Source organism: Acromyrmex echinatior, chromosome 2 (genome assembly GCF_024713525.1).
Source record: "Acromyrmex echinatior isolate Ae372 chromosome 2, ASM2471352v2, whole genome shotgun sequence".
In the NCBI taxonomy this organism is placed as follows: Eukaryota; Metazoa; Arthropoda; class Insecta; order Hymenoptera; family Formicidae; genus Acromyrmex; species Acromyrmex echinatior.
Genome location: NC_141853.1, coordinates 2,955,574 through 2,972,108, shown reverse-complemented (window position 1 = coordinate 2,972,108; position 16,535 = coordinate 2,955,574). Strand labels below are relative to the sequence as shown.

At 35.7% G+C, this 16,535-nt stretch overlaps 1 protein-coding gene across 1 annotated transcript; it reads right to left on the bottom strand.

The window, feature by feature from the left end:
* Positions 1 to 6,003: 6,003 nt before the first annotated feature.
* LOC147910402 (protein GVQW3-like) lies at positions 6,004 to 6,477 on the bottom strand. Its single transcript, XM_087403587.1, has one exon. It carries the CDS (start codon positions 6,475 to 6,477, stop codon positions 6,004 to 6,006), a length of 474 nt encoding a protein of 157 aa, XP_087259713.1.
* Between the last annotated feature and the right edge of the window lie 10,058 nt (positions 6,478 to 16,535).

Genomic DNA, 16,535 nt, shown 5'->3' with positions numbered 1-16,535 from the left:
GGAATTCCATACATTGAATCATTCAGTGTACTCCATACTAACCATACTAATCATACTAGTCGCCGCCCATGTATAAACGTATTATATGTAGTATCAAATGATAAAAAAATCAACATTTAATGACATATTATATACTTTCACTGTAGCACATTTTGACGTAAAATAAAAAATATTGTAGAGTATAATTTAAATGTCTATGAAAATATTATGTTTAAAGCGTATTAGATTATCGATACTAAATTTAAATAAACGGAAAGCGAGTAGTTATGTATATCGTTCGTGAATATTTGTAGAGCGTAATTTTTCTAAAAAAAAAAGAACGTTGACATTTCGAAACGTGTTGTCATATTATAAACTAAATTCTTCTTCATTTCTTGGCAAGACTGATTCTGAGACGTTCAGAGATTTGCATGTCTATAATATCGTAAACTATTCACTATTTGATAATTGTATGTAATTAATATTTTTATGCACAGAATAAAGAGATAAATAAACAATAATATTGTTTGATAAAAAATGGCTTTTCTTCGAAAATCTGACGTGCTAGTGAAATTTAACTTGCGGCATCGTTTTCAACATTCAAAAATCTATAAAAAAAACATCTTATCTGATTAAAGAAATATTTTTTTGTAAATTAATATTATCTTTATTCAGTTTGTGAATGATCACCAAATCCATTTATCGACACAGACGATTTTATCGACAGTGGCGAAAATGTGATACGTAGTTCACATTAATTTATAAAATTGATGTTGGTGTCACTAGCGTACGGTGATTTTCACCTGTTACACGAAAAAGGCCGCCATGGCCCCTCAGGTTTCTTTTTAGCGAAATAATTCGCCGTTGAAAACGGAGCTTAAAGAGACTCCGTCTCTCACGGCAAGAGGCAAGCGACACTGAGTGCCGCTGGGACGAGATAGAGGGTCCGGACTCGACGCAAGCGCAAGCGCGCTTGCGGAGTGCTGCTGCCAGTGCCGCGAGTTGATGCCGCGAATGTTTGAATTATAATAGGCGGTTATATACTAAAGTTTGCAAAGAGGTGACAAATTTTTGCCGAAGACTTGCGTAAGGCAGTTTATAATTTCGAGAGGATCGAATGGATTTTTCGATGTTAAGCTTCGAAGTGCTGTATGAAGTGGGAGGGCATAAGGTTCTGTGATAGAGAAATTATATGAGTTAGATCTTGAGAGGAGGAGCCGCAGGGGCAAAAAGGATCTCGTCTATCAAATTTTTCCGGAAAAGACTTGCATTGGAGTTATAATGATTGCTTCTTAAACTAATGATTGTGATGATATACATGCGCGAAAGATGAGAGTCATAAAATCATGGTTTAACATTTTCAGAATAGAAGTTACCAAAGTAGTAAACACAAGATGTCCTTCTGATGAAACCCTCAACAACCGCTTTCAGACGTTTTTTAGGAATATGAAATAAATCGGAGTATGGAACTTTAAACTTGGAATCCGAACCCTCACGTATTGCCCTCTTGGCTAATTGATATACGATCTCGTTACCTTATATGCCACTGTGAGACAGGATTCAAATGAACGTCACGAATATATTTCTAAATTTGGTCTCTTCAATTAATGCACGTGAATGATAGTTTTGTAATTGTACCCTCGCATAGCGTCGAGACGCTTTGAATCTGAGAAAATTACAATGCGATTCAGATTTCTGTGGATAGCTATGGACAAGACATTATAGATGTCTGAGCTTCAGCAGAGAACACCGAAGTGGAGGAGGAGAGCTTGAACATCTGTCGCAAATCAAGTTGGGAGAAAATAAATAGCAGAACCGACGATTGTCCCCCTCTTCAGATTTACATCCATCTGTATAAAATACGATGGCTTGAGAGATTAGATCTTTAAAGATGATGTAAAAGCGAGCTGGGCTAATTGGGGAGGTCCAGAGCGGATAAGTTTAAGAGCTTTAAGCAGAAGTTTCATATAATTGATGTAATAGTAGAATGAAAGGATTTATGAAAAATAGGAAGAGCGGGGATAATATACATATCATTTTTATACTGCCATATACGAAAAAATATGCTGACGGGAAATTTTTTAGTAAGTATGCATATTGTGAAAGAGTTGTGGCACAGTCGCAAAGTTCCAAGAGCTTTGTTACGACAGAGTGATCCCGTATAGAAATAACTTTGAGGAAGTATGGGGAGGCCAGGAATTTGAATCTGTGGAAAAGTGGAAGTTTGGATTCAGCATGTATTACATTGATTGGGATGGATATACGATAACCACAAGCCAAATTCACCTGGTTTTGTATCTTTTGTAATTTTCCAAGATCTTGGTTATCGTTCAACGCAAGGATAAGAAAAGCATATTCGAAAGAAAATCGAATCATAGTTGTATAGAGGGTGTCTCTTAAGATGGATCGAGACTACATTGGGGGTGGAAAATGAATCAAAGAGAACAAAAAATTTTTATATCATTTTGAGATACTTGCTGTAGTTTTTAAATTAGAAAAGGAAATGTCTAAGCCAATATGCGGTTAAGCCGCGCCGCGCGAATTCGTAGGACGGCAATTCCTATATTCGAGCGGCGGCGACGCGCAGGAAGGGGGGAAGGAGCGCTTCATCGTCGCTCGAGTATAGGTTTGTCTTACAAATTCGCGCGGCGCGGCTTAACCACATATTGGCTTAGACATTTTCTTTTCTAATTCGAAAACTACAGCGAGTATCTCAAAATGATATAAGAATTTTTTGTTCCCTTTGATCCATTCTCCGCCCCCAATATGGCCCCGACTCATCTTAAGAGACATCCTGTATATAGAGAAGTAAAGAAGGACTAGCGCTCCACCAAGTAGTTCTAAGGGCGGAAATAAAGTTTAACTTTTTCTCCTTTTGTTAATTACGTATGCCATATGTTGCCTGAAAGTTTGAGGTCCATTATTATATCTAGAAATCTAACTGTAGAAGAAGGGAGAGTATCAGTTTCCCCCAGTTTAACCGAACAGTTAATGTGGGAATTCTTATATTTTTTAGAGAAAATTATCAATTGTATTTTGGAGGAGGAGATCTCAAGATCTCCGTTATTCAGGAAGGATCGAATGTTATTTAAAGAATATTCTATTGATTGTTGGGCGACTCTGGTGTTAGTGGGAAGAAAATATGACGATGTCATCCGCAAATTGAAGCAAGTGTACGTCAGGTAATAAGAAATCGTTGATATCTCTAAGATAAATATTGAAGAGCATGGGGCTAAGTACTCCCTTGGGGAGTGTCTTTACGCGAATGGTAGATGGGAGAAAGAAATCCCTGTGTCACGAATTAGATCTTGCGAGAGGCAATCAGATTATTGACGAATTTAATAAAAAGAAGGGGAAAACCCAAATTGATGAGATCTTGGATTAATATGTGAGGATATTGTCAAAAGCGGATTTAATATCTATGAATACAGTCACAGTGTCCTGATGGAAGAGGTAAGCCTTGTGAATGTGAGCGGACAAGATAAGGTTGCTTGGGAGGACTTAAATTTCCTGAATTTGAATTGATTGATTGGGAATAGAAAAGTAAGAGGAGAGAAGGGTGACTCAGAGAGCCAATAAAGTCTATTCAGAATCATTCTAAGAGCTTTAGGATACAGGATGTGAATGATATAGGTCAATAGTCCGCACCATGGGGCTTCGGAATTAAGTGATATTTTAGATAGAATATTGTTTTTATCCCATCCCAAATTTCAAGAAAAAAATATTTCAGACTTAGTTCACACTCTATTAATGAATGGTTATCCTCTTGAATTCATTTTTTCAACAATAAAAAATAGAATTAAAACTTTAGAAAATAGAACTAATTTAGATAAAAATAGTGAATGTAATAATAATGAAAACGATTCTAATTCCAATTTAAGGAAAAAGTTTTTTGTAATACCATATTTAAGTAAAGTATTGGAAAAATTTATCACATAGTCAGTCTTTAATATTGCTTACAAACCTAAAATCCTTAATAGATTTATAATATTAAAACTGGAAAAAATCGTGTTTGTAAAAGGACCATTATGGAGTGGTTTAAAATAAATTGTCTGGATTGTAAATCTTCTTATGTTGCCTAAATAAAAAGGAAATTAAAAACTCGAATCAAAGAACATAAGGTTGATATAAGAAGATCCACCTTTAAGATGTCAATGGTTTCACGATTCAAGTGAATGAAATACACGAATTGGATTGAGATAATATTAGAATTTTAGATACAGAACAATTGTTTAAAAGAAGAATATTATTTAAAAGAAGAATTTCTGAAATGATATACATAAAAAGCCAAATAAGTAGTATTAATAAGCAAAGTGACACTGAAGGTTTGCCTGATGTTTATCTACTTTTTCTAAAGAAAGATCTCTCTCACACTTAAAAATAATTCTAGAACAATCTAAACTTTTGACATACATATAAATAGCGGTAACATATGACGATATGACAAATAATAATACACAATGTCATGACGAATTTCCATCTGCGTGAGGAAAATGCTTAAGATTCATTTTGTTTATAAAATAGGTAACGATTTAATCCTCATAAAATTGATTAGAAGATTAACGATAGTTTAATTTTTAAATTAGAATTTAAATCTAGAAATTCTTGTTCTACATAACTTGCAATATAATAATTGGCGCTGCAACTATGTTGTATGATGCACCTTTATAAGAATGATGAAAGAACATATTTATATTATACGACGGCTGAATTTAATGTCAAATATATGTAAATTCTGCGTTTTACTAATATTTGTGATTTTACTGAAGATGGCTAGATTGTGGCCGAAACGTCTAAAGATTTTTTATTAATGTAATGAATTATTAAATTTCACAATATCCAGTGCTGTGGTTTTATGCTCTTCTTTTCATAAGTTTTGATTTATAAACCTCGTTTGTTTTAATTATATATTGTAAGTCTTCAATTTTCTTTCGTTTTTCGTATTCAAATGTAGCTAGCGAATTACATTGTTGTCGACTTTAATTGTGGAGAAGGATTTTTCAATTCATAAACACAATTAAGAGAAAAGTTTTTAATAATTAATGATAAAACAGGACACTCCAGCATCCCTTTAACATCAAAGAAATTGGAAGTAGAAGAAGAAGAAGAAGAGAAACGGGGGGGGGGGGAGAAAGACAAAGAAAGAAGGTTTTGGAGAGAGATGTGATGTCTGGGGGAGGGAGGAGAGAAGTGTAAAGGAAGAAAAGGGAAAGAATCGGGGGAAGAAGGGAGAAAGGGTGAAGAGTAATTTGCGGTGGAAATGCCAAGTCTGTTGCAAGCATAAGAGACATTTTCCAGAGCTGCATATTGATATACTTGCTGATATACTCTGTTTGAGGAACATGGGACATTTATTAGAAGAAGGAAAGTGATCTTGACCACAATTACAACATTTGAGAGGAAGACAAGGACAATCCTTCAACTTCACATGCTTACTTTATTTCGCACAGCGAGCTGCGCTTTTGCATTCTGAACCGACATGGCCGAACCTCAAACAAGCAAAGCATACTAGCTTGATCAAAAAGTTTCCGGAATTCATTCAGAAAATTCAAAATACAAGTTTATTCATCAAAAGTGATATTGTCCCCTTCAAAGTACTCTCCAGCGACTGCAACGCATTTATGCCGCTTGATCCAGCTCTCGAAACATTTCTGGAACTCTATTATTGATATAGCCATTAGAGCCATCTTCGATTTTTCCATTACCTCCTTTCGGCTGTTAAAACGCGTTCCCCGCAGTGGTTTTTTGACTCGATCGAACAGAAAAAAATCGCAGGGAGCCATATCGGGTGAATTCGATGGCTGTTGGATGGTATTCGTTTTGTTCTTGACCAAAAATTCACGGATAATGATGGCATTGTGCGATGGTGCGTTATCATGGTGCAAAATCCACTAGTTGTTTATCCACAAATCCTTTCTTTTTTGGCTGACTTTCTGACAAAAATTCGTGATGTACAATACCGTTGTAATCCATGAAAACTGTGAGCATCGCTTTCTTTTTCGACTGAAAACGACGTGGTTTTTTTTATCTTGGCTCATTTGGAGCTCTCCATTCACTCGCCTGATGTCTGGATTGCGTGTCGTACTCATAAACCCACGTCTCGTCTCCAGTAATGATGCGTTTGATGAATGTTGGGTCGGATTCAGTCTTGGAAATCATGTCTTTGGCGATGTCAACGCGATCCCTTTTTTGCATGAAATTCAGTTCCTTCGGGATCAACTTTGCAGCAACACGGCGCAAACCCAAATCATTAACTACAATGTCCTGAACGGATCCATAAGCAATGTTTAAGTCCTCTGCCAGCTCTCTGATAGTTAATTTGCAGTTATTGGCCAACATTTCTCTCACTTTATTGATGTTTTCGTCGGTTTTCGATGTCGACGGCCTGCCACTGTGTTCATTATCCTCGACGGATTCACGACCACTTCTGAAGCGTTCATGCCACTCGTAAACGGTTGTTTTCTTTAGAACATCACTGCCGAAACAGTTTCCCAACATTTCCAAAGTTTTCGCACCATTGAATCCATTTTTAACGCAAAATTTAATACAAACTCGTTGTTGCAAATTCAACTCCATTTTTAAAACTGTAAAAAATCGAAAACACGCGCAGAGGTAGATGTACTCAAGACGGCGTAATTTTTACAAATGTCAAGCTATGGCGATAAAATTTGATGGAAATGTCAATGATAGATGTGGCAACCTAGCCAAAAAAAGAACTCAAATCAACTGACTCAGAGCATCACCTGGTGGTCTCTTCCGGAAACTTTTTGATCAAGCTGGTATAAGGACTCGAGGGGTATATGGAATCACCGGGAAAGAAACATGCATGAACGTGAGTGCATGAGGAAAATTCTGGCCTTGGAATTTGGCCAAGATGGATTGCGAGACAAGCTTATCTTTTCCATCTTTCCGTTCTTTGTGAAAGAGTCTGCGGACCAAAACAATCTTAACCGGAGAGGAGAACTCATTGAGTATTGTTCCTTCAGAGACATCATATGACACATTTTTTATAACGCCAGATCGCATGACTTTAAAAGAGGGAATGGCTGCTTTGAGTTTATGTGCCTCAAGAGCATTCGTATGGATAGTATAAAGACTATTGGCCTTCTCAAAATTATTGAGAGAGATCGAGACCTTATTGCCCGCTGATTTAACTTCAACTTAAGGAATTGTTACCGACCAACTTTAATACAGTATAGCTAACCATAATAGGATTTAAACGAGCAGAATCATTACTTGAGATTTTTTGTAGAAAGACCACATAAGATGATATATCTTTAGAGGAAAATTGTATCCAAAGGATTCGATCTGCCCTTGGTAGCACCTTCCGATGATGGGGGCAATTTATGGGGGGGGGGGTTCCTCTAATACACTCTCCTCCTCCCAGGTGGGCGTTTCTGGCTGACGCGACATGAGACCGCCGTCGTTACAACGTTCTCCTCGCCATGAATGGCCGAGGAAGTAGCTTCAGCGGTTAGAAATGGCCGTTTTATTATTAAGATCCAGATCTCCCGTGGATTTCATAGACTCGTCTTGAATGTCGAATGCAAAGAGCTCTCCATCTCCTTCTAAGAGAAGGGGGAAACGAGACCTTTCCAAGTTTTTATGAATAACATCTTGCGGCGAAAGTAAAGTTTTACTCGCCTGCAGCTTCATCTGCAACGTTGATTATTTACTTGATTATTTACTTGTTTTTTATTGAGTTTATTATCTTTCTTTCCCCGTGACATGTCGAACAAGGGCGTTAACGTTAATTCCCCAGCAAGTTGTGTAATCTAATTGGCGATGAAGCTCTGGACGTCTTATTAATGTTATTAATAAAAGTGTCCAAATTCCTCCAATGAGATTGATGAGAATGTATGATTCGAAGACGCGATTATCAATCTGCTTATCACCCGGATTCGGTTCAGAAGAGCCCGCGGGAGAGTCCTCCCGCATGCCACCACTACTCAAAAGTACGAATCGAAGAATGAAATTAGAGAAGAAACGGTAAAAAAAAGCCCGGAAACAGGAAAGAGGCCAAGAGAGCCTCAGAAGGAACACAAGCAACACTTAGAGGACGCGCAGCGTAAGACTTGAGAGAGCGCATGTGATCACGTTCGCATAGCCTGACCATTCGAACCGAGATTTTGCAAGTCACATTTACGTCACATGCGCTATGAGTATGCTTTCATCGTGCTTTGTGACCTCTTGCCCAAGCATTTAGTCATTATTCCGTACAATAGAGTGCACAAAATTTAAAATTAAATTAAAAAATTAATGTTATTCGTGCAATGTTTATTATACATAATTTTATTCCAAACAAATCGTAACCCATGTGAATAGTGGAATGTGTAGACAGTAACGCTTGGATTCGGGACGGTTACGCCGTAAAAAGTAACATATCCGCTTGGGGCCTAACCGCTTAGAAGTTACAGCCTAGACAGTGTTCGCTTGGAATATTCCTAACCCAGTTAAGACAGTAGGGTATGACAACAGTCTTTTTAGAAGCAGTAAAAATTCATTTGAGTAAAGATCTAATGGAGGGTGAGGATCACCTAAAAAATCGATGAAATTATACTTATTTGACGCGTTTTTGCATAAAACAAAAGAATTTGGCAGATATAAACATTGCTCTGCCCCACGAACCGAGATATTAAGCGTTAAAGTTGATGACTATTGAGGTTAGAAAATCTGTTACAGCCTTATAATAATCATTTTTTATATGCATTTCGATCTCATGTGCATGCGTTTCGTTATTTTTCGGTCCAACAGAGGCATGAAATTTAAAATGTATGAAATTTAAAATGGGTTAGAAATATTTCAAGCAGACATTGTCTAGGCTGCAACTTCTAGACGGTTATATTCCAAGCGGGTAGGATATGCTATTTTTTTTGTTTGGGGCGACGTAGCCATCTACTGTCCATACACTTTACTGTCCACACACCCTACTCTGTCCACACATTTTATTGTCCACATGGGTTATAATTTATTTGGAATAGAAAAATTGTTAAATACTTACGTATACTTTTTTTGTTAACTTTTTTTGCTTCTTAGCAACCCATGTGGACAGTGGAGTATATGGACAGTAATGCTTGGGTTCGGAGCTACGTCGCCCCGAACAAAAAAAAAACATATCCTACGTGTTTGGAACCTAACCGCTTAGAAGTTGCAATGTCCACCTAAACAATGTCCACTTAAAATATTTCTAACCCATTTTAAATTTTGTGTCTGTTGGACCGAAAAGTAACAAAATGCATGCGAAGCTCGCCCGTATATCGGCCGCTTGCATCTACGGCGTCGTCACGCCTCGTGTACGCGCGTCAGGACGAACGAGTTGTCCAAAATCACGGGACGGCTATGTGTGTTTCAATGCTCAGTCAAAATTGACAACACTTTCAAAAATATATAAGTTGTAGCACCGCGTCCGAGTGATTCTTCAGGACTCTAGAAACATTGCATGAGTATCATTTATTTTTTTAATTTAATTTAAAATTTTGTGCACTTTATTGTACGGAATAATGATTGAACGCATGCACAAAAGTTCACAGAGCATGAAGAAAACATATTGTAGTTGGTTGGTTCTTACATTCTGATCCGGATTAAACCCTCGGTGGAAACTAGGTCATTCTTCGAATGTCAACAAAAATAGAACACCTGTATCGACTTGTGTTTCAATTATAACATTTTGTTCATTAGGAAGTTGACTGACAAACGTACTATAGTATGACTTTTATTTTGTAACTTTTTTTCAAGAATTCGTCAACTGGCTTCTATAGGTCCAACATAACGAATTTCTATATATTTATGTATCTCATCATGATCAATAATTATATTTTCTATAATTAGTTTAATTCTTATAGCAGCAACATCCTGACCTTTATAAATATATTATATTTATACAGATATTTAATCGATTTGATACTTGAAATTATCTCAACATTTATGTGACAATTAAAATTTATAAAATACGACAATATGGTACTACATAACGATTATCAATTATATATCCACAGGACGTTCAAAACTTCTATCATTATCTCTTCGACGATAATAAGGATAATCTTCATTCATTCTAGTTCCTTCAAGGTTTTGAATAATGTTTTCCATTTACTAAACACCAATCATCACAAGGTCCATGAGAGAGAGAGAGAGAATCATATGTTTCATAATTATTGTATGTTATGTAAAGTATGATTTTCATATGGATCAGGAATTTCAGCAAAGATGTATTTGTCAACTATTTGTGGAGTTGTTATTTTAAAATTGTATTTAAAGTAATTAACATGTGAACATGTGGCAAATTTTTGAAATTCAATAACATATACAAAGGCTTACTTTTCCAAAAAATTTTTGCTTTATAATCAAATCAATTAAATAGTCTTTTTTAATATTAAAAACACGTGCACAAACGTCGGGTCTATCAGAAGCTTGTTAACCATCTAAAAGATTTTCTTCGATTTCACGCCATTTAGGATTACAAGTCATTGTAATAAAAAGATCTGGTTTACCAAATTTAACAACAATTGCTATCGCATCTTGATAATTTTGTAACATATTACAAGATCCAATAAATGTGGATGGAAGTATAACCATCTTTCCAATACATCCATTTAAATTATTCGCCATAGTTTATATATAATCTCTTAAACCTTGATGTGTTTCAGTTCGTAATTCTTTTTGATGATCTTTGCAATAATTTATCTATTCTATCCTTTTCAATTTTTACATAACTATGTATGTATGTCTACAAGCCATTGTTGAAATAGGCGACGACCTAATATAAAAACGTTAAATTCATCACGAATAGCCATGCGGTATTTAATATATTGACTTCTAGTTATTCGTATTACTATTTAATTTCGTTAAATTGCAATGCTATCCTTGAGTACCATGTGAGTAAAATAATGGATATATCTATGGTTCAATATTTAGATCCATAGTACTAGCCTTTTGTAAAGTTTTGGTATTTCTATTGTTACATAACATATTGTTACATAAGATTCTGGAATTTCTCCATCAGCAATAGTCGAAAAATAGTTGCAACTTCATTAGTCCTTTGAACATTATATCGTCTTCGATTCATACCGTATTTTAATGTAAATAATAATTGTAATTTTGGTAACAATTCTCCAGATTCTCTTCCTAATCGTCGTTGATTTTCTAATTCTTTACCTATTATTTGATAAGATCAAATGCATTAGATTCTCGCATTATACCTTCAAGATTTTGTATAATTTCAAAATCTAAATCTCTGAATTTTCTGTAAAACAATAATTTGTTTCATTAGAATCTATAATAAAAAGCTGGTCGTAAGTTGGATTTTCATTCTGAATAGCATATAATGCTGTATTTATTTGATGATAAATTTGTCTTTGTATTTTAAAACAATATGGATCTGGTCGTCTACTTTGAAAATTAATCAAATTAGCATTAAATGATGCAAACAAAAATGAACTACGAATATACCGGAAAAAATTACTGGATTTTGCATGATTATTTTTACAGGGTCCATTATGAAAGTAATGCGCATAATTTTATTGTGACGTGAATATTCATCGCAGCGGGGTAAAATGGGTCGGGAAATGTGATGGGGGGGTCTGCCCTTCCAAGGCAGCCGGTCGCCAGTTTGCTCCGAGCAGTCTGAGTGGAAAGACGTGCCTCCGCGTGAAGTGTGTTTTTCGACTTTGTAACACGGCGCGATGGAGCGTTCGCTTGAACAGCGATACGCCATCAAGTTTTGCGTGCGACTTGGAAAGAATGCAACCGAAACATTCCAGATGCTTCAAGAGGCCTTCAAGGACGACTGCATTTCAAGGTCACAGTCCGGGAGGTGGCACAAGGCGTTCAAGGAGGGCCGGGGAAGAGGTCGCCGACGAATCCCATTCTGGACGCCCAACAACGGCCAGAACCGACGAAAACGTGAATCGTGTGTGCGAAGTTTTGCGTTCCGACCGTCGATCGAGCATCCAGTACATCGCTGACACCCTAAACATGTCCATTTGCGGTACATGGGATAGTGACGGAGAATCTGCAAATGCGCAAGGTCTGCGCGAAGTTTGTGCCGAAAGTGTTGACGGAAGACCAGAAAGAACTTCGAGTTTCGCGCTGTCAAGAATTGTTGGATTTGATTCAAAATGAGCCGGACTTTCTTAACTCTGTCGTAACCGGAGACGAATCTTGGATGTTCGAGTACGACCCAGAATCGAAAAGGCAGAGCAGCGAGTGGAGACTCAAAATCATCCCCCCGCCCCAAGAAAGCGCGAATGAGCAAGTCTCGCATCAAAACGATGCTCATTGTCTTTTTTGACGTCCGAGGAATCGTCCATTTTGAGTTTGTACCGCAGGGAGAAACTGTCAACTCAGCCTTCTACCTGAAGGTGCTCAAGAGATTGAAACATCGGGTCGCGCGCGTGAGGGGTGACATCAAAGACGCGATCAAGCTCCACCATGACAATGCCCCCAGCCACACGGCCTTCATCGTTGCCAATTACCTGGCCCGGAGCAACACCCCGGTGGTCCCCCAGCCGCCTTACAGTCCCGACTTGGCTTCGTGCGACTTTTTTTCTCCGTCTGAAGAGAGAGCTGAAAGGAAAGCATTGGGAGTCCGTGGAAAACATCCAAAAGCATGTTACTAAGAGACATTCCCGTCGAGGAGTTTCAGCGTGTCTTCCAGGCGTGGCAGACACGTCTCCGCAAGTGTATTGATTCAGGGAGAGAGTATTTTGAAGAATTTTGAGTATTTGTACCGCTATGATCAATAAATCTATTTTTCCCAGAAAATGCGCATTATTTTTATAATGGACCCTGTAAATAAATTACGAAGAATTGTGAAGGTAGAGGTAATGGTTCCAAATAAATTGCACCATGATTGCAAAAATCATGAAATGAATTTTCCTTATTGGATATTTTTTTAGCTACAAAATGTTTTGCATTACAATGAATACAAAGTACATTCATAGATCCAATATAATGTTCACTTATGTCATTTATAGATATTATATTATTAATATTTAAATAGATACCCTTTTTTACGTGATCGATAATAAGTCTGATATATTGATTGGAGACTTGTTGTAATATTTATAGAATCTTCTTGAATTGTTTCATCGTTTAGGGTTACTGTACGATTATCATATATTTCACCATTAATACAAGAGATAATATAAGGTCTGGAATTAGGATTTATTTGAACATTATCCCTATTCAAAGTTTTCATACTTTTTATAGTTTCATTACGTTGACGTTGATTGTTCACTTTTTTTTTACGGCGTTGTTTTTCAAATTCTTTTTTTTCTTCAGAAGAACGTTCTACTTTACGTCGGCATTATTAAAATACAAATATATTATATATTATATATATAAGTATATTTTGTATGTTATGTATATAAATATAATATTTCTATTTAATAAAGATTTTTTAATAATTGCTTTGATAATTGCTTAAGTAAAATATTAGTAATATTAAAATATTATTAGTAATATTATGTTATAATAATAAAATTATATTTATATTAATTTATTAATTAATAATCATTAATTAATAATTAATAAAGATATCTTCTTTATTATAATTAGTATAAATTATTAGCATTTTCTTTCACACCCAAACACAAAAGAAAAATACAGTCCACTCACTTAAAGAGAAAATGAAACAAAAATATTTTATATATAATTATACTGTGATGTTAATATATATATATATATATATATATATATATATATATATATAATTATATATAAAAAATTTGTTTCTGGATAATGAACAAATTAATATATAAATATAAATAAATAAATAAGTACAATACATAAATATAAATAAATAAGTACAATTTGTACCAACAATATTTATATACGTACTAACATAGAGCTCAGCGGAATCCGCAGAGCAATGAAATTATTTCGTTTTTTCTAGAAAACGCAATAAAAATCTAAGAAATAATTGAATAAGTCCAATTAGAATCCATTTCGAATAATGTCGTAATACGTACTTTAATAAACTCTTAAAATCACGTTTAACACTTGCTTGACAGTGATGTTGCTTCCATCTTCGGAATCTTGGTCTTTGCTGGGGAGGATGGTCTTCCATATCTTACTTATGTTATAGCCATTATCCCTGTTTAGATTGTTAGGGTGTTTTTGTATTTCTATGGCTTCTCTGTATTTTCTTGGGAAGTATGATGTGGTGTTGGTTATCGTGGTTGCTTGGTCAAACAGTATTTGATGTCCTGTTTCGACGTTATGTTCTGATAGTGCCGACTGTGTGACGTGTTTCAGTCTAACGTCTCGTTGGTGTTCTTTTATCCGTAGGTTTACCATTCTCCCGGTTTCCCCGATGTATACTTGTCCGCAGGAACACGGTATTCTGTATACTCCTGCGGAACTGAGTGGCGGTCTTGGATCTTTGGGGTTTTTTTAAGATTTGTCCTATCTTCTTGGGTGGTTTGTAGATAGTTCGGATATTGTGTTTGTTCAATATCCTGCCGATCCGGTCTGTAGTTCCTTTGACGTAAAAAACGTTGGCACATCAAGAATGGACCAAGACATGGAGAAAACCCGCGAAGCACAGATTAGTTATATATTTTTTATTTCTTGGATCGAATATTTCGATGCGTTGTGCTTCTTTAAGCGACGCCATGTTGCACTATAATTGCCTCATCACGAAAATCGCAATAGTCACAGTAGCAATATAGTAGCTATCATTTATGACATCATTGAGGGAACTAGACGCTGTCGCAGCGCGATACGTAGTAATAGGAACAATTTTTCAGTACTGCCAGTACTGGCAGTGTATATCGGAACACATCCATTAGATGCGTTCGGAGAGACGCTATTTGCGCTATTTAGTGCTACAAACTGTTCGCGAAGCTGCAGATAGCGCTAACAAATACGATCATGACATCACTAATAGCAACGTGTTACGTCACAGTATAATATTATATATACAGTATGGACACTGAGCATCGGGGCACCTTTGATGTAGTAGGTCCCAGGTCACATGATTCGCCGCCATATTATGAGTTGGAAAGGCATTTATAAATTTGAGTTTTTATAAAGCTACAGAATGATTTTTCTAAAAAAAAGATATAATTCGGTCATAAAAATTATTTATAGTGAATATATTTTTAAATCAGAATTATATTGTATAATAATATAATATTAACGAATTCATTATATAAAAATAATATTCACATTAATAATAATAATAATAATATTAAACAGTAATAAGTAAATTAAAAATAATAATCGATTAAATACTATATAAAAATTGTAATTGAATAATTATGTATGAAAAAATAATATAGGATAAGGTCGTCTATTATAGAATAAGTTCCCAATATGAGCGGGATTTCTATTAAACTAGTAAGCGTGTGTGTTGATTTTATTATGAACTTTTTACTCATAGAGTGAAATATATTTAGTAGAAAATTCATTAGATCATGCGTGTAGTAGTTGTGAAAAAAGATTTTTGAAATTGCATGTTGTTGAATTTTATTGAGGTTAGATTCTTCAAATCTTGTTTTATTATATAATAAATAAATATTTAGTAATAAAGTATACAGTGATAGAGTAAGGTCGTATTAATAGGAGTAGATATACTAGGCGGGTTCTAAGCCACGGGGCTAGAGGGGAATGCGGGGTGCGGGGAAGTACTTTTGGCGCGGGGAATACCTAACGCGGGGGAAAGAGGGGGAAAGGTTTAATCTCCTACACAATAGGGCTCCTACACAATAGGGTTCCTTTTTTTGTTATCAAAATTAGACCATATTTTTCTTTAAAAATGCATTGATAATAAAGGTTTGAATTTGACCATGACATATTTTTCTTTTCTTTAAAAATGTATCGATAATAAAGGCTTGCATGTTAGAGAAAGATAGAGCGCGCGTGCTACGAGTGAAGAAAGGATGGAAGAATTAATAGAGTATGAGTTTCTTTTGTATGATACAGTTTTTTCAATTTTTATGGTTTTTCCTGGCGCGTCGAGGCAAAGGATGGGAAGTAAAAGACAATACACATGAAATAAGGCGAACAAAAATGTTTTATTTACATCTTATTACATCGGTTTTCGTACTTATTAAAAACTAAAGCTAATAGTTCGCAATCGATGAGCTGATGTCCATTGAAGATGTCGCTATCACATATAATGTTCTCAGATGCGATGTTGGAGAATCGCTTATAATAAAGGCCTGCATGTTAGAGAAAGATAGAGCGCGCGTGCTACGAGTGAAGAAAGGATGGAAGAATTAATAGAATACGAATTTCTTTTGTATGATACAGTTTTTTCAATTTTTATGGTTTTACCTGGCGCGTCGAGGCAAAGGATGGGAAGTAAAAGACAATACACATGAAATAAGGCGAACAAAAAAATGTTTTATTTACATCTTATTACATCGGTTTTCGTACTTATTAAAAATTAAAGCTAATAGTTCGCAATCGATGAGCTGATGTCCATTGAAGATGTCGCTATCACATATAATGTTCTCAGATGCGATGTTGGAAAATCGCGTATACTTGGTATCTACCGTATCGACGAGTCGAGCTAATCGTTCGAACGTTACATCGATACACCCGTTAAA

What these genes read in the sequence shown, in the direction of transcription:
- LOC147910402 (XM_087403587.1), bottom strand. Translation starts at nt 6,477, where the DNA reads ATGTTGGGAAACTGTTTCGGCAGTGATGTTCTAAAGAAAACAACCGTT.